General features: G+C 44.9%; 1 protein-coding gene and 1 pseudogene across 2 annotated transcripts in view; one reads left to right on the top strand and one right to left on the bottom strand.

The window, feature by feature from the left end:
• The window catches only part of ABCC5 (ATP binding cassette subfamily C member 5), an 86,998-nt gene that overhangs the window by 21,611 nt on the left and 39,444 nt on the right, over positions 1–25,943 (bottom strand). For both annotated transcript variants that reach the window (XM_061194428.1, XM_061194429.1), the window contains exons 11-24: positions 23,682–24,038; positions 20,000–20,071; positions 17,683–17,807; positions 17,491–17,563; positions 15,671–15,874; positions 14,648–14,791; positions 12,127–12,229; positions 9,113–9,297; positions 8,568–8,714; positions 8,138–8,267; positions 6,461–6,614; positions 6,241–6,369; positions 3,430–3,616; positions 1,631–1,720 (exon numbers count right to left, since the gene is read on the bottom strand). In XM_061194428.1, coding sequence (XP_061050411.1) covers positions 1,631–1,720; positions 3,430–3,616; positions 6,241–6,369; positions 6,461–6,614; positions 8,138–8,267; positions 8,568–8,714; positions 9,113–9,297; positions 12,127–12,229; positions 14,648–14,791; positions 15,671–15,874; positions 17,491–17,563; positions 17,683–17,807; positions 20,000–20,071; positions 23,682–24,038 — 2,100 coding nt within the window. The remainder of the gene's footprint in view (positions 1–1,630; positions 1,721–3,429; positions 3,617–6,240; positions 6,370–6,460; positions 6,615–8,137; positions 8,268–8,567; positions 8,715–9,112; positions 9,298–12,126; positions 12,230–14,647; positions 14,792–15,670; positions 15,875–17,490; positions 17,564–17,682; positions 17,808–19,999; positions 20,072–23,681; positions 24,039–25,943) is intronic.
• On the top strand, positions 11,639–12,002 carry LOC133093775 (small ribosomal subunit protein uS8-like; annotated as a pseudogene).

The following is a 25,943-nucleotide window of genomic DNA, read 5'->3' as shown; positions in this document are numbered from 1 at the left end:
TTAAAATGCTGTGTTTAATACAACCATTGGGTAATTTTTGTCATCAACAGTCACACTTCACGATGCTTTAAAACTCTCTGGTGACTAGTCATGGAGCTTATAGCCTCATAGGGAAGTAATGGCCAAAGACTGCAGTGCTCTGGCAGGCGGGGGTGGAGACTGAAGTCTAAAACTCCGTGTTGGGACAGGCATCCAGGGTGGGGACTGGCAGTGGGGAGCCAGTCCTCAGGAATATGACTGGTTTGTGCAGAGTATACTCTGTACCACGGCTGACCATCACCCTGACCTTTCGAGCAAGAGACTCACACCAACAGTGATATTAAATCAAACACTACACACCCACATGTACACCCACAAATTGTCCACAGACCAGAGCACTGGGCCAAGAGACTCATGTATAAACATGAAGAACAGCTTTTAGCAGATTTATCAGATAGCCATCCGCCATTCTTTCTGATAACAATTATTTATAAGTTTAAGGAATATCCTACGACTGATGAGTTGCATTGCCAAAATAAATCAGCAGGGCATGTCTCTACTAGAAAATGCAGTTTACATAATATACTCGTTCTCAGTGAAAGGCTAGTTTTTTAAAACTATGTTTGTAAGTCAACGTTCTAGTTGGAACTTGGAATGTATTCATTATCTGTAAATAACGATATAAATGCTAATAAAGTCTCTGGGCAGTTCACAAAATAGGTAACTCCTGAGAAATAGATTAAATGTGAGAATCCTAACTACTCAGGACTCTGCTTCTCTCTACAGAAAATTGCTTTCGAGTTCCAACTATGACACCAGCAAGACACTGCCCCATGGCAGGACTGCAAGGGTTACTGGGGAAAGGTGGGAAGAGCTAGATCATCTCAGTACCAACTCAATTAACTGGTTTCTGAACTGTGAATGCAGTTTAGAATTAGCTACGGAGCTTTTAAAACTTCAGAAGTCTGGGTCCTATCCCAGACCTATTGCATCAGAATCTTCAGAGATGAAGCCCGTGTTAGTCTTTGCCTCAAGCTCCATATGGGATTCTGATGGCCTTCCCTGGTTAAGAACAAGTAAACTAGACTAAGACTTGAAATAATACATGGTTTTAAATAGTGTAAGGAAAATGTTACATTAGTCAGCTTAACTGAATTAATGAGATCAGTAATACTTCGGGGACTGTCCTGGTGGTCCAGTGGGTAAGACTCCATGAGCCCAATGCAGGGCGCCCGGGTTTGATCCCTGGTCAGGGAACTAGATCCCACATGCACGCCGCAACTAAGAAGTCCGCATGCCACAACTAAGAAGCTCGCACACCGCAACTAAGACCCTGTGCAGCCAAAATAAATAAATAAATAAATAAATAAATAAATAAATAAATAAACAAACAAACAAACAAAAGGAATGCTTTGGAAATTAGCTGATGAACATAGGTTCTCAATCAGGCACAATTCACAAATATATTTAGAAAATCTTAAGATATTCTCTTCTCCACTCCACACATGCTGGAGAGACCGCTGCCTCTCCTGTGGGACAAGATAAGGCAGAGAAAACAAGCATCCTCCTAGGACATTTACTCGAGGCTGTAAAAGGGTAAAACTGTTCCATGAAAAGTCAGATTGTAGCAAAAGGCCTGTAGTAGCCTGACCTTGATGTAGTGGTTGATCCTCTCAACTGAAGTGAAGCGAGCTTCTGTCTCAGATGCCAGTCTGACAGTAAACTGGAACAGTCCTGTTAACTGATAACAGAAAACAAGAATCCAAGAGAGAATTTACTATTAATACACACCAGGCCAACGCTAGAAAACCTCCTTCATCTAAGGGATCACAACTCAAGTTATAAGAACTAACTGGGCACATGCAGCAGCTGGTTTTAGGGACCGAGTCATTCTCTAAATATTTAAGACAATGCCTAATAGCACCCAATCAACTGCAATTCTCAGTGAATGCAGGTGGCATTGTGGTACTGCTGGCACTAACTTTCCTGTATCCGAGGGCTTTCCGCCCATCTTTAAATTTCCAGTAATTCAACTGTAGCTGAATAACTGCTGTGCTTCATACTTGTACCTACAGCTGATGTAGCAGTCACAACAAATGGAGATCAATATCAACCTGTGCGCAGCAGGGAGAATGCTTCCAGCAAGGTCAAATAAGAGGAATGAGGCTGGGCCAAAACTGAACGCAGAGCCCCTGTGTGCCTCAGACTGAGGACTCTGAAACACAGTATATATAACACAGATTCTCCCCCCACCTCTAATAATCAAGGAAGTCTGCATAACATGGACAAATATCTTTGGGTATCTGTGAAGATACGTATCTCTTCTTAGGTTTCTTCTGGCTACTTATTTTTATCTTTCCAATATAGAAAGATGTCAAATGTATACAAGAATAGAGAGGAGAGTATAATGAACTCCCATGTATCAAACATCCATCTTAAAAAATTATCAACTTACAGCCAATATTGTTTCATCTATACCACCCCATCCTTCCGTATTATCTGGAATCAAATCCCATATAGGCTATCATTTCACCCATAAATATTTCAGCTTATAGCTCTCTAAAATATAAAGACTCCTTAAAAACAACCATTGTCACATCTTAAAAAGTTAGTAACAATTCTTTAACATCTTCAAATATCTAGTCAGTGCTCAAGTTCCTAATTGTTCTTTGAGCTATTTGAAGACCTTCAACCATCCCTAGGGGCCAGAAGGGTTTACATATGTAACAGTATAGGGAAAATCAGGGGCCTGAAAATAAAACACACAGAAGAAATGTATTGATATATATTTCTTAGAAGACTAGGAAGAGGCCAGAGGTGAAAGGGTAGTGAAGACAGAAACCTACAATTAAGAAACCATTTTCAGAATCATATTTATTTAAGAAAAAAATAGCACCTATTTCATAGACACATGCAACAGAGTTAAATCCTTTTATTCCTATACAGTCAACCTTCAGTATCCATGAGGGATTGGTTCCAGGACTCCCGCCAATAAAAAAAATCCACGGACGCTCAAGTCCCTTATATAAAATGGCATAGTATTTGCATATAACCTATACACATCCTCCTGTATCCTTTAAGTCATCTCTAGATTACTTATTATACCTAATACAATGTAAATACTATGTAAATAGTTATAAATACAATGTAGAAAATAGTTGGGCAAAAATAAATAGTTGCCCACCTACAGTAAATTCAGGTTTGCTCTTTGGAACTTTCTGGAAATTTTTCCCCCCAAATACTTTTGATCTGCAGTTGGTTGAATCTATGGATGTGGAACATGTGGATGTGGAGGGCTGACTGTATACCAGTTCAGAGTGTTACTGCCAAAGCAGACGGGGAAAAGCTCTAGGAGTCGGAAGTAAAACAATGGCTTAGGGTAGAGCCCCCTACCAGCTCTCTCCTAGGCCAACATACGAGCAAGAGGACGCCCCCATCCCAGAGACTAACCTGGACAGCATAGGAGATGGCAAGCCCCGCGTAGGCCGGGGGAATCTGCCCGTGCATGAGAACAATCATCAGCCCGGTGGTGGTGATCAGGGCAATGCTGATCAGGTCCAGCCGCACTGCCAGCCACCGCATCGCACACGTGAACAAGAAGAAGGGACTCTGGTTGTTATCCAGTAGCTCCTGGTACCTGTGAGGAAGACAGAACACCTAATAGGCAAATAAAGTACCACACAACCCTGGTCATGGAGGATGCCAAAGCTCTGGTGAGTTATTGGGTGGAGGACTAATACTGAAGTACTACTGTTTGTAACCAGGAGTGTGAGATGGAAACTTAAGGAGTGCAGAGTATTCCAGGCTCCACAGACAGGAGGACACGAGGGTTTTCTAGTTTTACCCTTTCAAAGAAACGTGTTAAAGATGCTAGGGAAAGATATCTACTTCAACAGCATAGGGAAAGCAGGAGGGAAGGAGATCAAATAAAGAGGCTGCTTAAGCTTTAGAAAAATGTTTTAGGTCAGGGGTCATTTTCTCAAAGAAAGAGAGGTTACACAGGTAAACTGCAGAAATGGCACAAGACCAGAAAAAAAGAAAACCTTGGACCGAAAGTGGAAATTGTCTGCTGACACACTTGTTTCCCAAGGCCATGGAGCAAAGAACCAGGGGCAGTGATTTAAACCAGAGCAAAAAGACCTAGACAACCTTTGTCACTGCAGGAGCAAGACACCACTGTCACCAGGGGGCCTAGAGAGCAGATCACGCCCCACCTGAAGGTCTGGCACCTACACACAACTAGAACTCCAGAGTGGGAGATCTGGGTGGGCAAATGTGCTTTGCTTTAAAAAAAAATCACTACCCTCCTTACAATAAGATATGTGCACTTTAGAGAAAATTAAGAAAATGCAATAAAAGAGGAAAATGTAAAATTCCAGTACTCTCACCACTCAGCTAAAACCAGAGTTAATATTCTGCTGCATTTACTCCCAGCATTTTTTTCAATGCACTCACATTTCTGTGGGTATGTACATACACACGTACACGGTCAGCATATTTTACTTTTTTTCACTTAAAGTTAGGATGCATTTTTCTGAATTGTTTAACTAGTTAGGATGCATTTTTCTGAATTGTTTAACTAAACCTTTCTATTTTAGAGTTCCTTTTTAACATTAATTACTTAATTTTTGGAATGAATAATATACTCTACAGGACAGAATATTCACAAGGTACAAAAGGTTTTATCATGAAAAGTTGGTCTTTCTCCTGCCCTCCTCCAGCTACTCAGTTCCCCCTTCCAGTGGCAACTATTAGTTTCTTATGTGTCCTTTCAGAGATATTCTAAATGTTACAGATACAGACACATAATTAAAAGGAGCACACAATACCCGCCCATCTGTACCTTGCTCTTTCACTAATATACCTTGGAGATGATTCATTATCAGCACCTAGAGAGCAGTCTCTTTTTTTTTAGAGGCCATATAATATTCCACCACATGGGGACAACACAGCTTATTTAACCAGTCCTCTACTGAATGACCTTTAGTCTAATTCAATCTCTTGTTAACACAAATCTCCACAATGACTATATATGTACAAAAATTTCTCATACAAACAATACTCAACAGCTAAATAAAATGTCAGTCTACTGTCAATGAATGTCTTTTACTGTTCAAAAGATAAAAAAGTACAAAAAAAAAAAATAATAATAATAAAAAAGCAAAACTCTGGGACTTCCCTGGTGCAGTGGTTAACAATCCACCTGCCAATGCAGGGGGCACGGATTCGATCCCTGGTCTGGGAAGATCCCACATGCTGCAGAGCAACTAAGCCCGTGCGCCACAACTACTAAGCCTGCGCCCTAGAGCCCGTGAGCCACAACTACTGAGCCTGCATGCCACAACTACTGAAGCCCATGATCCTAGAGCCTGTGCTCCGCAACAAGAGAATCCACCACAACAAGAGAAGCCACCACGGACCTCCTTGGTGGCGCAGTGGTTAAGAATCTCCCTGCTAATGCAGGGGACATGGGTTCGAGCCCTGGTCTAGGAAGATCCCACATGCCGCGGAGCAACTAAGCCCATGCGCCACAACTACTGAGCCTGCGCTCTAGAGCCCGTGAGCGACAACTACTGAAGCCTGCAAGCCACAACTACTGAAGCCCACACGCCACAACTACTGAAGCCCACGTGCCTAGAGCCCGTGCTCCGCAACAAGAGAAGCCACCACAATGAGAAGCCTGTGCACTGCAACGAAGAGTAGCCCCCGCTCACCGCAACTAGAGAAAGCCTGCGCGCAGCAACAAAGACCCAGCACAGCCAAACATAAAATAAATAAAATAAATAAATTTATAAAATAAAAATTAAAAAAATAAAAGTAACCATTCCAAAAACAGTAAAAAAAACAAAACAAAAAAACAAGAGAAGCCACTGCGATGAGAAGTACGTGCACTGTAACAAAGAGTTACCCCCGCTCTCCACAACTAGAGAAAGCCCACGTGCAGCAGAGAAGACCCAACGCAGCCAAAAATAAATAAATAAAATAAATTAATTAAAAAAAAAAAAAAAAGCAAAACTCCATCAAATATAGCCATTCAGAACTGAAAGCTAACAGACTCCAAATCTGTGTTTCTGTCTTCCCATTTGCTCAGAAGGGAGTTCCACCAAGCAAGTGAATCTTAATCAGAGATCATTAAATTACTAATACTCTTAGTAATGAGCTTTATAATCCGGAATTCTGACCTTGAAAGCCTTCTTAAACTCTCATTAAATGCTGAGATGCTGGCTCCCCATTGAGCCCTCGGGCCCCCATTGAACTAACCTGTGCAGAAATTCCTGCCCTTTGTTGTAGGCGTGGATGGTGGCAAGGCCCTGTATGCTGGATGTGATGTGGGAGAGGAAAGGTGACTGTGTGATATTGTCCAGACGCTTCAGCTCTCGGATCAGAACCCTGGAGAGAGAATGTGTTCTGTGTCAGAGGGGTAGACTAGCAACTCTGGCTTCATCCTTTGCCCTGGAAGACATGAAGACTTCCTGTTTACCTGGAGACAATGTGCAGAACTGAAAAGAGGATGATGAGGGGCCCCACTGCCACAAGGAACCACGGGAAAACTCCCGCGATCATTCCAACACAGAAGAACACAAGGATGACGTTCTGGATGAACATCTCAGCCTGGAACGGCAGGCGCACATCGACTGGGGAAACCGTAAAGGAACATGTGTCAGATGCTGGGATCCACTAACAGGGAAAATGGAATTTTAAATTTCCCCAAATTTTTAAAAAACAAAAAGAGGCTCCCTAAAATCCCTATCTGAAAGTTGTGATTTTTGCCTTTTAAACAGTCCGATCAAAGAAAAATCTGGAAACCCGGTTGCTCTAATTTTTCTTATCCCAAGAGCATTTAAGTGATCTTTCTCCCCTGTGCCCTCTTTTTGGTTCTCTATGCTGCCCAACCCCTTTAAACATTTCTTCCACTTTGCAAAGTAATATATGCTTGTTGTAAAATATTTGGAAAATAAATATGCAAAAAAGTTAAATAAACATAGTCTTTATTCTTACCAATATCAATGAACTGCTGCTAACATTTAAGAAATTTTTCATCACGGAAAATTTTAAACATACACAGAAGTTGAAAGAGTATAGAACCTCCAATAGTTCAATCAACATTTTCTTCACCGTTTTTTGAACATCTCCTCCCCCCACCTATTTTCATGCAAATCTGAGACATGTTGATACCACTGATTTTTTTTTTCCAATCTTTTTTCCACTTGTCTGTGTGCATGTGAGTTTAACAGAAGTGGGATCATGTCATGCATATGTGTATCACTGTTCTGTGTATCAGTGATGGTTTTGATCCCTTGTTACCTCTGGCCACGGCTTTACACTGGCCTGTCAACATCTGAAACAAACTCCTTCTATGGAGGCAACACAGTACAGTAGTTAAAAACATTAGCTCTGGGATCAAAAAGATCTGGGCTCAATTCCCAGCTTGTTATTTAATAGCTGTGTGATCCTGAGCAAGTTGTTTAACCTTTCTAGGCATCAGTTTTTCCATGTATTCAGTGGATGAAACGATATCCACACCTCACAGGGCTGCTGTGAGGATTAGGATAACGCATGCAGAACATTCAGTACACTGCTTGTTACACAGTAAGCCCTCAATAAATGTCAGGCAGCGTCACTATCATTATGGGCTATGGGAGTATAGTTGACCCTTGAACAACGTAGGGGTTAGGGACGCAGACCCTCTGTGCAGTCAAAAATCCACATATAACTTACAGTCAGCCCTCCATCTATGTGGTTCCTCATCCATATTTCCGTATCTGCGGATTCAGCCAACCTGTCGTTCAAGGGTCAACTGTATTTAAGTTCTGGTGCTGGCACAGTCCATGAAGCATCCAGCATCCAGCAAACCTGTCAGAGGTTGTAGGTGTCCAAGAACCTATGCACTACCCACAAGTAAATATGTGTTTTGGACTCTGAGATGCCCCTGTCCAAAGCCTCTATGCTAACTCAGTGCTCTGAACTGGTTTTCAGTTTAAATAAGATCAAATAAGAACTCAGACAAAAGGTGAAAAAGCAGATAGGTCCTCAGCCTAAAGAGAGGCTGCAATGTGGAGAAAATGCCAAAACTAAAATGTTCCTGACGCTAACATCGACAGCCACTGTGCTCTGGCTTGTGCTCCAGAGCACAACAGAGAGAAGCAGTGAGAAATACCTTCATCCATGTCTTTGGAAAACCTGTTGAGAATCCTCCCAGTGGGCGTAGTGTCAAAAAACTTCATAGGGCTTCGAAGGATCCTTCGGAAAAGCTCGTCATGGAGCCGGGAGGAGGCTCGCAATGTGCCCTGAGGGGCAGAGCACAGCGTGATCAGAGATCCGGGACTCAGGCAGGCTCAGCTCCCACTCCACGGGTCGCCACTCCACAGGACACCGACGCCCAAAGCCGGAGAAGGGCAAATGGCCATGGAGGAGGGAGGTGGCTAATAGGAGAAAGCTGAGGCTGATGGGATGCAGGTCACTTCGGCGAGGGCCGTCCTGCTTTAAAGGAGCTCCCCGACTCAGAGTAAACCCGAGAGATGCCAGGCGGGGTCCTGACCACACAGCCACTGGGGAGAGGAGGAGCAGAGGCCCCCACCAGTGCATACCTTGACAAAGACCACTCCGCGAATGGCTTTCAGGATCAGCATGACTGCCATGGAGAGGGCGTAGATGCTGGCATAGTGCTGCATGAGAGGATTGTCCTTCATGCTGCTGCTCACAGACGTCCTGTTTTCCTGAGTCACTGTGGTGTTCTGTTTGGAGGCAAGGGTCTGTGAGGCAAGACTCCCAGGGACTGCCAAGAACCCCGCGTCAGGGCCATTCTTGGCTCAAGGGAGGGTACAGGACAAAAACTCCGGGACCTGGTTGAGGCAGACACAAGGCAGACTTTGCCCCGCTCCCTCTCTCTTTTCTAAGGACGACAGCAGACAGCCTACAGTTTGCTACTGATAAGCTTTACTGCTCCGTGAGTTGGTCAGGGAGCAATTATCTGCTGAGGTTACATTAGGGACTCATCTCTTATCCTGGGTAATCCTTGTTCATTGCTTCTTTTAACTGAAAACTAGAGCAGTTTCCCTAAGGAGAGACAGGGACTATGGAGAGACGGCCACTTTATTAGACATATAATTTTCCCATTAATGAGGAACCTTACCCCACTTCCTTGCTTGATCCAGTAACCCAACCACCAGTTGCTGAAGGCGGTACTGCCCACGTTCAGCATGAAAAGGGACAGAATGACCAGGAATGCCAAGGGGCCCCCAGCAGCCTGGATGTAGACACCATATACTGACCAGGGCACGGAACCCTGCCCCTTCTCTTCCATTTGCACAAGCTGCCCTAGGTAAGGAAAAGAGAAACACGAACTCAGAAAGGAAAGGCTGCTTTTCAAAACTAAGTCACCTGTAGAAGAGCAGAATCAAAGGGAGCCTACAGTTTCACAGAGGTCTAGATGAGAATTATTTCCCCTTCATCAGGAGCATTCATTTATCCATGTAACATTTACTAAGCACCAACTATGAACCAGGCCCAGGATGAGGCCCTGGAGCGGTAACGGAGATTAAGACCAGGTCCCTGCCCTGGAGATCTGGCTCAGATCATCCTTCCACAGTCTAGTAGGACAAACAGGTAAATAAATACACAATTATAATAAAATGTGCGAACTCCAACGCTAGAGCTATTTGCAGGGCAGCATAGGAACATCCAGGAAATGCATATAACCTACTTGCGGGAGCTGTGACGGGCTTAGCAGGGAGTTTTCCGGGAAGACTTTCTATGCAGTCCATATTGCGTATTTTTTTTTTTTTTGGTCTGCACCACGTGGCTTGTGGGATCTTAGTTCCCTGACCAAGAATTGAACCCAGGGCCTCAGCAGTGGAAGCGCCAGGGAATTCCCCACACCGTGTCTTGAAAGGTAAGCCAGAGTCGGCCAGATGGGGAAATGATGGGCACAGGTGTGGGGAAACAGCAAATCGGTATACACAGATATCCAATTCAGCGTGGCTGGAACATTCTGTGCGCCTAAGGAGTGGCAGGAGATAAGGCTGATTAAGTAGGCTGTGGTCAGGGGATAAAGGCATTTGAACTTTATTCTTCAGACAAGAACTTCTCAAGAGAATGGGCTACAGGGGTGTAGAGATTTGACTCCCTGGCCCTGCTGTGCACTAGATGGGCCTGGGATGGCCAGACCAGCCACCTCAGGCAGCCTCTACCATGCATCCCAGGGGCTCAAAGAAATAGTGGCATTTTTCTGTGTGTGCCAAATCAGGAAAAAGATTAGAAAATGCTGCTTTGACATTGGGAGGCCACTGAAAGGCCTCAGGCAGGAAAGTGAGTTGGCTGGTTTTTAACTAGATCTCTCTGCTGTTCGTGTGGAGGACAGATCTAAAAGGAGGCAGCTGTAACAGTCTGGGTAGGAGATGATAAAGGCCAGAACCAGGGTCATGGCAATGGGGACGGAGTTTCAGGAGGTAAATTCAGTAGGACGGAGTGACTGGCTATGGGAGGAGAGAAGAGATTCCAGGATATTTCCTAGGGGCTCCCTGGGCTGGTCAGGTGATTGATGCTGACAGGAGAATACAGAGAAACGGCCCCACAGGAAGCAGCCTCCCCTTTATCATATATGATGTGTAATTACCTTGGAACAAGCCACACATGCCTTGAGCACTTTGTGATGTGAGTCTCCAGGTTAGTGGCTATGTAAATAAGGACAAATGTCCCCTAAAGACATTCTATTTCTTTTATACTGTCTATGGCAGGAACTGACAGATGTCTCAGGCTTCTGTGCTGTGTTTGCTTTGTGTGTGTGAGAGTAAGGCATCTCAAATCACACCGGAATTCAAAAGCTCATATGTGGCTAATTAAAAGAAAGACAAGAGGCAGGGAGTGGTAAATCAGGATGGTCACCTCCTAATACCAAATGCTTTAAGAACAAGGAAATGAAAAAAGCAGTGGAAAACCCAGGAAAGGTCCTGGATTCAACATGTCAGGTGAGGAGGTGACACAACAGAAAGAACTTTAAAACAGGACTGCATTTTTATTTATTATTATTCTTATTCTTTGCAAACTGATATGCAGCTTAAAGTTCACAAAAGTGAAAATGCCTAAGGTATTGCATATAGCTTTTCTAACTCCCAAGATTTGTTTCAGTTGATAAGATAAAGGGTTTAAAAAACAGGACCAAGGACTCTGGATAGGAAAATCAAGTAGGAAAAACCTTGGCTGTAACTCTTCACCACAGCCCTGCTGCAGTCTGCTTGGGACAAGCAGAGGAGTGTATCATTGTAACAGGGGAGGTTCTGAGGATGTAGGCATTCTTAGAGCTGGCATGCCTCTGCATTGGTTGGCATGACTTTTAAAGAGCAGAGATGAACCCACGATTCAATTTTTGCTTAGTCAAGATGACTCAGCTATGACTACCTACACCTCACCCCACCTTGCATAGGAAAAGAAGGCATAGGATTAAAGGACATTCTTGTTGCCTTGGTCGGCTTAAGCAAACACAAGGTGCCTCATGGTCTCCCAACAATCATACAAAAATCTGGTATTCTAGAAATATAAGGCCAGGCGCTCTACAACACACAATGCTATCAAACAGCATGAATTACCACATGGCGTAATTTCTGATAAACTTTAATGACACACTTTCCACCATCTTTCTGTGCTGCCAAAATGGTGCTCATGCACGTCCTGGCTGGCTGATGCTCTCAAGAGCATCATCAATGGGAAAAAGAGAGGGAAACGTCAGGCTCTTATCAGGCCATGCTCCAAAGTCATCACCTGGTTTCTAACTGTGATGGTGAAGCATGGTTATATTGGCAAATTTAACTGACAATCACAGGGCTGGGAAAACTGCTGTGAACTTAAACAAGTGTGGAGAGATCAGCCCCAGATTTGATGGGCAACACAAAGATGTAGAAAAATGGCAGGTCCCATCCTGTCAGTTTGGTTTCACTGTACTGACAACCTCACCTAGCATCATGGACCATGAAAAAGCAAGTGTGTGAAAACACACTGGAGGGAAAACCATGGGATCCTTTTTCTAGGGATGTAATACATATATGCAAATAAAATGCGTCAATGCTTCAATACATATGTGCAAATAAAATGCTTCAGTGGAAATAAAAACCAAAAAAAACTTTAATGACAAATCTCAGAAAAGTTCATTACCTTCCTCTGGCTTCACTGCTTTCTCCTTCTTTACTGATCCTGTTTTAGGACACTTGTCTTGTGTTTTCTTCTGTGAACCACTGGTTTCCTTTTTAGAATTAATCTTAAAAAAAAAAAAAAAAAAGAAGAAGTGTCTCCGTCATCATGATATGGCCATTCAGACAAATGTCCAAAGGACATGTTAGCGAATCATCCACCGAGCTGCTGCTCTTATTGAAAAGAGACACATCCAGCTTCTTAAAAGTTAACCTCTGTAACTTCCCCAACTCCTTAAGTCTTTGAGCTGGGTTCCTACCATTCCACTGACACTGCTCTCCCCAAAGTCACTAAAGACCTAAACTCCAAACACAGTAGCCTTTATGCTGTTCTCATCCATTTCAACTTGCCCAGAGTATTTGATCTGGGGTCACTTCCATTCTTTCCATCTCTGATCCCCACGTCACTAAATCAAATCATAGATCTACCATGGGACAAACTCCCACTTCTCAGCCTGCTTTTGCAGCACCTCCACATTCTGGCCCTAGCCTAGCCATGCCTCACATCACACTGCCATTTCCCACTTCTAGACTTCTGTCCACGCTGGTTCTTCACTTTGGATGCTCCTCTCCTCTCCCAACTCAACCACAGTTGTCCCCATTCAGATGGATTCAAATCTTAATTCTCCCTGAGGCAACTTAACACTCCTCTAGAATAAAGTTCACCCTCCCCTGCTCTCCCAGGCACTTGTTAGTACTTTCACAGCATGTTGCTACATACGTGACCTAGTGTTGTTACATATGTCCCCTGTACGAGCATAAAAGTATTGGTCTTCCCTAGAAGACTGTGAGTCCCTCAAGGACAGAGATGACATCTCACTCATGGTTATAACCTACACAGGGCCCAGCACCCAGAACTGCCCATAATAGGGCACACTGGGACTTAACAAAACATTCATCAAATTGAACCTGAGATAACAGAAACTACTTAATGTTCTCCTTTCCAAGTTCCTCTTATATCTTTATACAGGAAATTCTCTATACATAGTTTATTCCATTTAATTCTATGTCATTGTCAGCCTCATGACCCCCGTTTGCTCTCCAACTAGGTTTTTTAAATTGACAGTGAAAAAAAAATCAGAAAATAATATAAAATTTAGAGCCACATCTGGAACATAAGATAGGACTCTAAATTTTACATTTACCACAGTGCATGAATAAATGCACTCTCTAAAGAGAAAATTACTATTTGTTGACCACTGACTGGGATAAGAACATTACATATTATTTCAAATGCACCAACTCAAAGAGGCAGGTGCCACCCCCATTTTTAAGATGAGGAAACTGAGGCTCAGGAAAGTGAAGTGATATACTGAAAGCACGCTCCTCCACTCAACATGTTCCCTCTCGATATTCCTCTGCTCCTTGGACATTTCATGTTTTAGCTTCTCTCCCTCTCATTTTCCCCTCCATGTGTACAGTGAGGAGGAAATAATCTGAAGAGCCCAAAGTACCGTGAGAGTCACAGGGAGAGATCATAAAATCCAAATCTGGATCAGGTGTCTCTATAGCAGTTACTGATGACCCTCGCAAAAGGCCTAAAACACATCATGAACAATGAGTTGTACTGAACCTGAAATCAAACAGGATGATACCCAAACACTGAAAATAAGAGTCCCAGAAAAGGTCCCAATAACGTTTTGCTTTCATCCTACTCAACATCAAAATGACCTAGCAGCTAAGAAGCGGCTTTTAGCCCAGCCTGAGAGAACTCCTAGGACCCAAGGCGACCAGAGGATAAAAAGGTCAATACGAGAGCCAGCTCTACATATGCCCTTGTCTTTGCCTAACTCAGAGCCCAGAGGGGGCGGCCAGCTTTCCGTGTTGCTGCAGGAGGCCCGGCAGCGTAGCAGAAGGAGCACTTTGGAGTCGAACTGACCTTTCCAGCAGGCTGTTCAACCCTTCTGAGCCCCCGTTTCCTCGGCTGTACAACTGGGGGATAATCATATCTGGCCGCAGAGCTCTGTTAAAATGGCTGAACAGGATGACAGCTATAAAGTGCCTAATCCAGGAACTGGGACACAGCTGGTACTAGTTAATGAGTGTCAAGTCGGCAGCCAAGACACCATGGATAATTTTCAAATGTATGCAGTATTTAATGTCTCTTCTCTGCCACCTGATTCATTTGATTATTAAGAAAGGAGCTTCCTAATGTTTCAGTCAGGATTTGATGGAGTTTAGGAAACTAAGTTATGACTGAACAGCAGCACACACTGAGCCCACGTCCTTCTCCTTGTCATTGCCTTGCTGATAAACTCTCAGTGACAGAAGACCTCGGTTCTCTAACCCCACAACCCTGCCCTCGTACAATAGAACCAGTATGCGGACTAAAACACAGCAATCTGGTCACCAGAGAACAGGGCCCCTGCCAACAAGACACGGACAATGAGTTCAGCTGAGATTTCTCCATCACTCACTACGGTCCTATCTCTCTTGCTGGAAAGACACACACACACACACACACACACGCACACCACGAATCTTACCTCAACTGGGGGTGTCTCTCCCAGCAACAGGTTATTAAAAATGGTAGCATAATCACCATTTAGATTCATCAGTTCCTCGTGGGTGCCTCTTTCTGTAATACAGCCCTCTTTCATGAAGATCACTTCATCACAGTCAGCCAGGTACTGGAGACAAAGTCAGGGACAACATAGTGTGGCTGATATTTGTGCAAATACATCCAAACGCCTATACCTTAGTTCAGCGGTTCTCATCTGGAGGTGACCAAGCCCCCCAGAGGATACTTCGTAATATCTGGAGACATTTTTGGTGGTTACAGTTCGGGGGGAGGGGGTACTACGGCCATCTGGTGGATAGAGGCCAGGGATGCACAGGACAAGCCCCCCACAAAAGGGAGCTCTCTGGCCCCCAAACCCCACTGTGCTGAGACTGAGAACCCCTGCTTTAGTTTGTCCTGCCTCGTGATGTAGTTCAAAAACCAGTTCCTCTAATTTTTGACATAAATCTGCTGATGAAGCCACACAAAGGTCTGCATTAAACTTCACATCCCTTCCCTGCACTCAGAAGTACATACAATTACAGTCTTTCTGCGGCAGAATGGGGGGTTAGCCCCCCAAACTTGACAACATATTCAAAGCAGACGGTAACATCCTTGAGCTGCTCTCTGAAGTGGCTGCTGGTCATGGAATGAGAGAGGAAGAAGAGCTTGTTTTCCCTAAACAGTTCCCACTTGCGTATAGATGCTAACACAACCCTTTCCAAACTGTCTCATACCCAAACTCCATTTTCAGTCTACTCCTCTCAGCCCTTTTACTTACTGATTTACATGCAGAAGCTAACATGCTCCAAGGATCTCTGATTCAGATGGCCATCTGATATAACAAACTTTATTAGTACAACGGGACAGGGGGCTGTTTGCTGAGGAAGTGAACACTCATGATTCCAGGGACCTCTAGGAGCCCCACAAAGGTACCTGGACCAAGCCCACCTCCCTGTTTCTGATTTCCCAAGCCAAGGTGGGGAGCCTGGGGAAGGAAGCACCATACCTGTAACTGGTGGGTAATGAACAGAACCGTCTTGGACTTGAGGTGCTTCTGGATAGCACTGTTGAAGATGTGGTTGCCCACGTGGGCATCTAAGGCACTGAGGGGGTCATCCAGGATGTAGATGTCTCGGTCACTATACAAGGCCCGGGCAAGGCTGATCCTTTGGCGCTGCCCACCACTCAGGTTGGCTCCTCGCTCGCCAATCTATAGGAGCCCAGAAAGCACAGGAAGCCTCCAGCTCAAGTCCAGAACAATGCTCAGTGATCACCCCAGTCACCTCACCTCTCCTCCACCCAAACCAGCTTCTTCTCTTCACTTCCCCACCTGGATGAAGTGCCGCCATGTCCTCCAGGGCCCACACAGAACTGGGGGGGCATCAGCCCAGATGCCTCCTCCTCTCCCACAACCATCTGGTTACTAACCAATCCTGTATCTGAGCCTTGCCACGCCCTCTTGATGCCCCGCTACAATCCATTCTCCATGGGAAGAAAGACCTTTCCAAAACACAAAGCTGACCATGTCCCACCCTTGCTTAGTCCTAAAGGACATAATCTAAGCCCCCAAATATGGCAGACAAAGCAGGCCCTTTACCACCTGGCTTCCCAGCAACTCTCAGCCTCCACTGTCAATCCCCCTTCCATACCCTGGGATCTGAGCATTTTCAGTTGTGTGTCTATTATGAACACACACCACCACTGTCATGCCTTCTCCTGTACTGTGTCTGCTCAGTTCTGGCGTCCTCTCCTCTGTGAAGCCTCTCCTCCCCCTCTCCACTAACACCCAAAAGAAAGGGGACTCTTTCATCAGCCTATTTTGTGCCTATTTGTCGGGATGTCTCTCTCGATTGTAAGCTTTTTGAGGACACAGACTATTGTCCTTTTCTTTTATATTCCCAGTGCCCCCAGCAGCTTCTGCACATGTAGCCAGCATATAACAAGCACTTAATAAATGTTACTAAATAAACAAATGAAAAAAAATCAATTGTCAAACGGTAACTGGCTCTGTATCTTTTAAAAACCTTATCCTTAAAAAAAATTCAATTAATTCAGAGGTTTTCAAATAAGAACATGTATGAGAATTACCTGCAGGGCTTGTTAACACATATTGTGGAGCCCCACCCTTAGAGTCTTGGATTCAGTAGGTCTCGGGTGTGGCTGAGAATCTGCAGTGATGCTGCTGATCTGCTGCTAATCAGGCGACCAGGATCTGAGAACCAGTAAACTAATCAAACCATTCAAATCTGGTTTGAGGGCTTAAACTGAAGTCAGCTGAATAAAAGAGTCAGCCCCAGAGACCTCCAGGGCAGGTCATGGGAGGTGAGTGTCAACACTGAAGGCACTAGCCAGTTCCAAAGACAAGCCTCTGGGAACTGTTCCACGGCAGAGAGGCAAAGAAAGGCGGGTTTGTGCTAAGGACTCTTTCTTTCTAGAGGGAGAGGCCTCTCTAGAGACCATATGTGAGTAAGGAAGTTGGCAGAATGAAGTTCAGGAGAAGAAGCTGAACAGGCACATGCTTGACTTTGGTTTTAAAAATGAATAGGGTAGAAAACATGAATTCTGAACCAACAATGGGATTTTGTTTAAAATCCACATGACATGAAATATTTATATGCTTAAAACAGGTAGTGTTCATATTCCTGCCCTAAGGACCAAATGCTTTCCTAACATAAAGTCCCAGAGAAAGTAAAACTCCCATGTAGGTTCTTCTCCCATGCATTTAAGATGCACTCCTAGGAGGTGGCTCTGACATAGCCCTGCCACCTATCTTCCAGAATCCTCTCTGCTAAACACCCTGGCCCACCAGGGACAGAAGACTTGTACCTCCGTCAGGTCACTGTTGGGAAGGATGGCCAGGTCAGGCCTCAGGCAGCAGCTGTTCAGCACAGAGTTGTATCTGAAGGACACAAAGAGACCCAGCATCAGGGACACGGTTGGGGTAGAGCCTGCTGACTCGGGCTGCCTGTGTCTCACACAGCCAAGATGAAAGCATGACAGAAACCAAACATTCCTTGCCTTTCTTCATCAAATTCCTTCCCAAAGAGGATGTTGTCTCTCAGAGTGGCATTGAGGATCCAGGCCTGCTGCGCCACATAAGCGAAGGTTCCATTGACTGCAATGCTGCCCTCTAGAAGTGACATCTAGGGAAAGAGACACCATCTAATGGCATCACAACGCAAAACCATCACCCTAAGCCAGCAGAACCCCCGACATTCCACAATGGAGTTGAAAATCTTGGCAATTTCCTTGGATGCTTTTTGAACCCAAATCTGGACCTCACCTTTGTTCCACAGAGAGCAAAGCTACAACAGTAGCTACAGCAGTCAAGAAAATCAAAGTTCTCCTTGCTTACGTGTGATGGGAGCCCAGCATAACCCATGACTTGAATGAACAAATACTTCATTCAGCAACCCATAAGCTACTTTATTATCCTTTTTTCCTAACTGCAAACTGTTCTAATTGAAGGAAGCACAAGCAGAATTCCCCTGGGGAGTATGCTGTAAAGATTTAGAGCTAGTCCCTGCCTCAAGATGAGCGCAGGTCCACTCATCCACAGAATTAATACAGGCTGTTGGCTACGTCAGCTGCTTCTGTAAAATGAGGACCAGAGGGGGAAAAAATTCCAGTTAGACATCAACTAGTATTATTGAGTATCTACACAATGATGACAGACCCTCCCCTCCAACATGAAGAGACTACATGATGAGCCATGTGCTTTAAATTGTGTTTTCAGTTGCAGTGGTCGACATGAATCGATTTACCCATTTTATGCTCTTTCAGTGTTCCTTTTGGAACTAACAGTAGAGGTTTGTCTTGGGTTAGGAATGCTATAGCTTGAAACAGTTTCATTAACCAATCTGCACATACAAGTTTGTCCTCTCAAACATGGTAATGCACAGTGTACACACACAGGCCATAACACAGTACCACAACTGCCCCCAAACAGGTAAGTACACTGATAATGCACTCAAGTGTTCAGAAACCCCCTGAGGGTCTAACTGTGGAAATCCAGCTCTCTCGGCTGCTACAGTACAAACACCCCACACTGCAGACCGCCAACAAAGAGTTACACTCTAAAGAAGCAGGGCTGACCGGTATTCCCAGACTCTCTGTCAGAGAGAAGGCTGTCAGGATTTGATCCAGAAGCAAAGACCCACTCATTTTTCAATTTAACTGCTGCCCACTAACCCTCCTTCCCCTTCACTCCACCTGTGTCTCTCATCACTGGCCCTGAAATCTGGCTGATGATCAGAAATTACATAGGAGGTCTCTGGCTTTTTACGAAGACCAGTGGCTGAGCCCAACCACTGTACAGCCTCATAAAGCAGAAGCAGGTGTGGGTGGGAAGCTGCCCCTCCCGATGATTTGAATACAGGCTTCCTCAGACCACCCCGGGCACCACTGCTCTAGAGGAGAGCCACAACTCCACCAACTGTGACAGTGATGCCGAACAGGACCAAATATTCCACAGGCTGGATGCTACAAAACAATCTTCCCCGGCCCCTTCTCCCATTTGTTTAATTTCCTCAATATGGACAAATGACTCAGAGGACTTCATCCATCAGGAGGAATAACCTTAAGTTTATCCTCATCTCAACCAACAAGTCAAGCTAGTTTAATCCAAATGCTGACAGCCCTCTTCCGGGCCCTCTGAGCACTATTCACTCACTGCCTTGTGCTGTGCTTGTGTGTCTACAAGGCCTAGCACCCCAATCAGACCATGGACACTCCTTTTTTTTTTTTTTTGGGCAGCGCCGCGTGGCATGCGGGATCTTAATTCTGCGACCAGGGATCAAACCCGCGCCCCCTGCAGTGGGAGCACGGAGTCTTAACCACTGGACCTCCAGGGAAGTCCCAGACCATGGACTCCTTGAGGGCATAATTCTTTCAATGGTTAGGCTGAAAACGGAGTGGGTCTTCACTTCTAGATCAAATCCTGAAGGCTCTCTCCCTGACAGGGAGGCTGGTGAGGCTGGTCCATTTGTTGGCAGTCTGCAGTTTGTCCATCCCTTACCTCTGACATTTCCCAACACACTGTCCGGCATACCTATGGCACTCAGTAAATACATGCTGAATAAAAGAAGGCAAGAGAAACAAATGACTCCAGCTGGGTGTCAATCAGTCATTCAGCCCCCTTCCAGATACAGTGCTGTTGTTAAGGCATAGGAAAGTGGGGGGAACAGGCAGGGGGTGGGGTATGATACAGACCTAGGGTCATTTTGTTTCCACCTTTCCTGACTCTCTTCAGGAAATAAGTTCATTTGTCCTGAAACTCTGGCTAAGCAGAATCCAGAGAAAGCAGAAAATGCCAAGGACAATAACAAAATCTTACCTGGCCTAAAATGGATGAAATGAGAGAGGTTTTTCCACTTCCCACACTGCCACAGATTCCAACCAGTTTACCCTGGACAAAGCACACGAGAGAGGAAGGTCATTAAAGCACTACTGACCATTCATCTCTAGGACTTCGGACTTCTTTGAAGAAAAAAATGTTAACGACAGTCCATCACTATGGGAATGTCATCCTGAGGACCCAGCAAGTCACTTACCTCTTTTCTCCCTCATCAGCCACCCACGTCATAGGGTTTCTGTGGGGATGCACTGAGGTAACAGATGTGTAAGCCTTTTGGAAAAATTAAATATGCCACAGACATTAAGGTATCCCACATCACTTTTAGAAAGGCCTACTTCCTTTCCTACTTTGTTGGTAACCCATGCTTTTTGATAACTTGTTTATTTTTATTGTTGTTTTTGGAAGAGAGGACAGGACTCTTGAAAATGACCTAATTTTCATTTTATTTTATATGATTTTTTTCTCCAGGGTCTATAAATCATTTTCATAAAAATTATGTGCACTGTGCACTGTTGTTTCCATTTTTCTACAAAACACCTCCAAGAATCTGAGGGCATATTTTTACCATTAATCCCACATGAAAGTGGAAAACCAAGCCTGTGATTAACTGAATATCCTCAGGCAAAATGATGAGTTCTCCATGGGCAGTGTTAAACGTTTCCAAGAACAGACAGATGATTTTAACAGGGCCACTTGTTCAGCAACACTCTGTTGCCTCAAGACTGGCAGCGAGGAGAGGCATGGAGAGTGGTGGTGTGGAAAAAGCATGGATTCTGGAGGCAGACAGGTCTTGATTTGAATCCCAGCTCCACCAGCACTTGCCAACTGTGTGGAGTTGGTCTTATTACTTAAACGAATACTGTCTCTCTAACTGAGCTTTGAGCAACTTGGAAGGAGCCATCCTTGCAGGACCAAACACAGTGTCTGGTACTTAATAAAAGTATATTGGACAAAGTTTTTGACATGGTTCAGGAGGTTGAGAGATTACAGCCCGGTCATGATGAGGAGACCAAGTCACAGGCTCAGACTCTGCTCAGGTCGGTCAGGTTAACACAGAGAAAATGCTGTTCCGATGACTAAATGGTGACTAAAGATGTCAACAATGAAGTAAGTGCCTGGGGCACAGAAGACATCAGGCAAATATTAACTTCCCACCTCTTCCCTAAAGAGGGCAGCTGGGGGAATTGTGGTATCTCTTCAAATAGCTAAAGGTCTGTCAAGTGAACATGGGCTGGAAAGGGCAGAAGCAGGATCAATAGATAGAAAGGAGAAGAGTAAATTTCAGCTGATTACAAGGAATAATCCTCTAATAGAGCTGATCTGCAATGTGATATAGTTGCCTCAATCAAGATAATTGTTATTAAATAAGGAGCCTGCTGTTAAAAGTTAATTGAAGTCTGGACTTCCCTGGTGGCACAGTGGTTAAGGATCCGCCTGCCAATGCAGGGGACAGGGGTTCGAGCCCTGGTCCGGGAAGATCCCACATGCCACGGAGCAACTAAGCCTGTGCGCCACAACTACTGAGCCTGCACTCTAGAGCCCGTGAGCCACAACTACAGAGCCCGTGTGCCACAACTACTGAAGCCCGTGCGCCTAGAGCCCATGCTCCGCAACAAGAGAAGCCATCATAATGAGAAGCCCGCGCACCACAACGAAGAGTAGCCCCCGCTCGCCACAACTAGATAAAGCCCTCGTGCAGCAACGAAGACCCAACACAGCCAAAAATAAAAAAATTAATTAATTAATTTTAAAAAAAGTTAATTGGAGTTAAAAAAACTGACTTGTGTGCCCTCCAATGATGAACCATGCTAGTTGTTTCAGGTGGTCTCATAGAGGACCATCTCCCCCAGCTCTTGTCTATAGCTTCCAAGAGCTGGGAGCTTTTTGTTTTCCCTTTAGTCCAGCTCTGGATCTGTGTAACAGGCCTCACACCGCATTAGAACCCCCTAAGCCCACTTCCAATTAAGTAGATAAACATTCTTTACCACCTCCATTACCACCACCCTTGGTCCAGAAAACTCTTATGTTTTTCCTTGGTTCTCCTCACTTCCCTCCTTGTTTCCCTACATATTCTTCTGAATCCAGAAGCTAGAATGATTCTATTCATACGTAAGTCAGATCACATCACTCTTCTCCTCCAAACCCTCTAACGGCTTCTCTATCCATTCAGAGTAAAGCGGAAATCATTCCAGGAGGCTCTGGCGCCCCAAGCCTCTCTGCCCTCAGCGCCCTCCCCTCTCTCCCATGCTCACTCTGCTCTTGTGACAGGCACACTGCACACTCCGGGCCTTCGTGCTTCTGTTCCCTCTGCCTGAATGCTCTTCTTCCTCCACGTATCCATGTGGCTCGCTCCTTCAAGCCTATGCTCAAATACAGGCATACCTTGGACATATTGTGGGTCTGCTTCCAGACCACCACAGTAAAGCAAATATCGCAATGAAGCGAGTCACACGAATGTTTTGGTTTCCCGGTGCATATATAAGTTATGTTTACACTATACTTTAGTCTACTAAATGTGCAATTACATTATGTCTAAGAAAAACAATGTAAATACCAATTTAAAAACACTTTATTACTAAAAAATGCTAACCATCATCTGAGTCTTCAATGAGTCGTAATCTTTTTGCTGGTGGAGGGTTTGAAATATTTTGAGAATTACCAAAACGTGACAGAGACATGAAGTAAGCAAATGGTGATGGAAAAATGCCTACAGGCTTGCTTGATGCAGGGTTTCCAGCAGCCTTCAATTTGTAAAAAATGCATTATGCCTGTTATTACTTTTTTTTTCTTTTTTTGGCTGGGCCGCATGGCACGTAGGATCTTAGTTTAAGTGAGGCCTTCCCTTAAGAGGCCTATTTAAATTGACCACACCTGCTCCCCGCCCAGCAAGCACTCTATCCCCTTTCTTCGTAGCCCTTTTACTTGTTTACCATCTATCTTTGCTCAGAAGAAGGTAAACTCCAGGAGGGCAGGGATTTTGGCCTATTTGGTTTTTTGCTGCTCTATCCACAACTCTATAACAGTGCCTGGCAGGGAGCTGGCACTCAAAAATGGAATGAGTAGATATATATACACCTGGGACCCTCTGGATGCTGCAGCCCTCAACATGGCGCTGGCTCCCAGTCATATTCTGTATTTTAAAAGCCTTGAACCTGAAGTGTCTACGGCAGCCACTCTATAGGAGGACCTGTGGGAGACTCTAGTCTTGTGTTACCTGGGCCGTGACATCATATACCATAACGATCCTTTACTTACATTAAAAAATAAAGTTACAATAGAATTGCTGAGGACAGCATCACTGAGAGTACCTACTGTATGTCAGGTTCTGCGCTATGCACAGCCCAGTGCTAACAATAAGCTCACACAGAGTTACAATAACTAGAAATAATTATTACAGCTCACATACAACTAAATCAAACCTATTCCGGGCAACATTGTGGAAAACCCGCTCGAATGCTTCATTTCCTTGCTTATAAAATGAGTTATCTCATGAGAGCAGTTGTTATTCATTTCTACTGTTAAATGCCTAAATATCCCTTCTAGAGGTGGAACTGGCCAGATTTGCTCTTTAGTTCAAAACCACTCCCAGAGAGAAAGCCCTTTGCTAAAAGGACCGGCAGCTGCCTACCCCGGCCAGAACAGACACCTGGTAGATGGTTACCTCTTCAATTTCCAAGTCGATGTTGTACAGCGTCCTCTGCAGGCGGAGGGTCCCCAGGTGGGTGTGCTTGCCCTCTTCCTCCTCAGGACTGGGCCGCTCGTCACTATCCAGGAGGAGGTGGCCCTTCTGCTCTGCCAGCACCGCCTGATGCTCAGTGCGCTGCAGCTGCCTCACCTTCTCTTTCTTGCCCCTGGCAGCCCTCTTGTCTTTTTTCGTTTTGGGGGTCAGCTTGGGTGAGTTCTGGAGACTGGAGTGGGAGGGGTCCCATGCCAAGGTGGCATTTTTCATCTCTATCGTGATGTGAGGGCTGGCTGGTTTTTTCTTTATCATGTGAACCTCTTCCATTAGAAACAAACTCTGATAGGAGTTGTGAGAGAGGTGCAAAGATGAGACACTGGATCAAGACCAGGGAGACAAGCCTAGGGCGTACACTCACGAAGCAAAACACATCAGGCTATACAGTGGAAGGAAGCTGAAGGGCAAAAGGTAGCTCATTAGTGTAGCTCAGCCTCAGGCCCACGGAGAGGTCACGGGAGAGTGGGGACACCCTCGGGATGGACAGGGGCTTACTTAACTGGCCCAACACTCGACGCTACCAGTTACATCCTAAACTACTCTTTCCTTTTCCACCAGTCTAATGTGGACCAAGGGCTATTTAACTGACTGGTCTGCAGCCCCCGTTCTCACTCATGAGTTGCTGAGTAGCAGGTAGTAAAATGCAAGCAGGGAAACCAAAGGGCGGGCACGCTGCCCTCCTGCCCAGACCCTCGTCACTCTGTTTGCCTTCCAGACCACTCCTGCAGAACCCCCAAGCCTAGGCACTTCCCTCACGCACATGTCAGGGGGAGAGGCAGAGCTGAGATTGTGACCAGGCCTAGCTCGCTCCGGTTAGAAAGGAGTACCTAAGGTTTTATTGACGGCGGAGTACATCTTCTCGCCAACAAGTTCTCATGTCTTCTAAGTCCTGCCTCGGAACTTGTGAGAATTCAAACAAAGGGCTTGCGTGGAAGGGAAGGGTATCTCCCTCAGAAACATCCTTGGGAAGAAAGAAAGACTCTTCCCTCCCATTCATTCCCCAAGTCCCACTGAGTTATATCAGGGGAAGAAAAATGGAATGCTTGAAAAGCTAAGTGTCTCTGAAATTAGATCTGAAACACTGACCATAATAAACCTCTGCCCAGGACCAACATGTGCCCATGACTTTCAACCCACTTCTGACACCTCCCTTAACCCAGTGATCTTCCCTATAGGGTGCTATCCCGGTTGGATTCCCAGTACGATTAAAATTTTTTTTAAACATTAGAAAGTCTTTAGAGAAAAGATGACTTTTAATGGCAGGACTCTTTGCTTAGTTACCAAGAACCCCTAACTATTTTAAAGTTTGCAGGTGCTATTAAATGTACCATATAATCCCCTTGCCTAAGAGCAAGCTCTTTCTCCTAAATCCTAAACTCCTAAGCTTGATCTTTGCATCCCTAAATTGCCACGTCTCCTATCCATTCCCAATCCCTGATCTTCCCAGAAATGTCATGTTTCTAAATCTCCTAGATAATCTTCACTCTTGGTCAACCTTTAAAAAAAAGTAGTTTTTTTTTTAAAGTTCAGTTTTCTGAAAAGAGCCATTGGTTTCATTTGTTCAGAGCCTCCCTGAGAGACTGGGCTGAGAGTAACATGCCAAATATTCTGCCCACCTTCACAGAGCGAAACCATATGCTGACAGAATTCCTATCATTTCTCTCTCCTAAAGAGTTACTAAATGGGTCTTGTAGGCCTCATGCCTATAAAAACTAGGCTAGTGCCTCTGGCTTGCACAGCTCGTCCACACTTTCCCTTCCCACAGGCTCCCTGCAGCCCCGCACCCCTCCCAGGAGGATTTCAGCTTCAGGTCACTCTGCCTGGACATGCTGAGGCACACAAGCGCCCCACACACCTAAATTTATATCTACTTGGATTTGCACCTGCCAGGACAACAGAATCTTAGAGATACATAAACCATAAAACTCAACTTTACATCAAAACACTACTCTCACTCACTGAAGCAATCAAATCAGAATGTATCTTTTGAGCAGAAGAGGGGACTACTCATAGGGTTGCCGGATAAAATACAGGATGCCTAGTTAAATTTTGATTCCAGATAAACAATGAATAGTCTTTTAGTATAAGTACGTCTCATGCAGTTATTAACTGGGGGACCTGTGTTTTTATTTGCTAAACCTGGCAACACTATACTGGTGACTGTCTTATCAGAAAAGTTATAAGGTG

The sequence above is a fragment of the Eubalaena glacialis genome, chromosome 6, assembly GCF_028564815.1.
Source record: "Eubalaena glacialis isolate mEubGla1 chromosome 6, mEubGla1.1.hap2.+ XY, whole genome shotgun sequence".
Taxonomy (NCBI): Eukaryota; Metazoa; Chordata; class Mammalia; order Artiodactyla; family Balaenidae; genus Eubalaena; species Eubalaena glacialis.
This window is presented reverse-complemented; position numbering and strand designations above follow the sequence as displayed.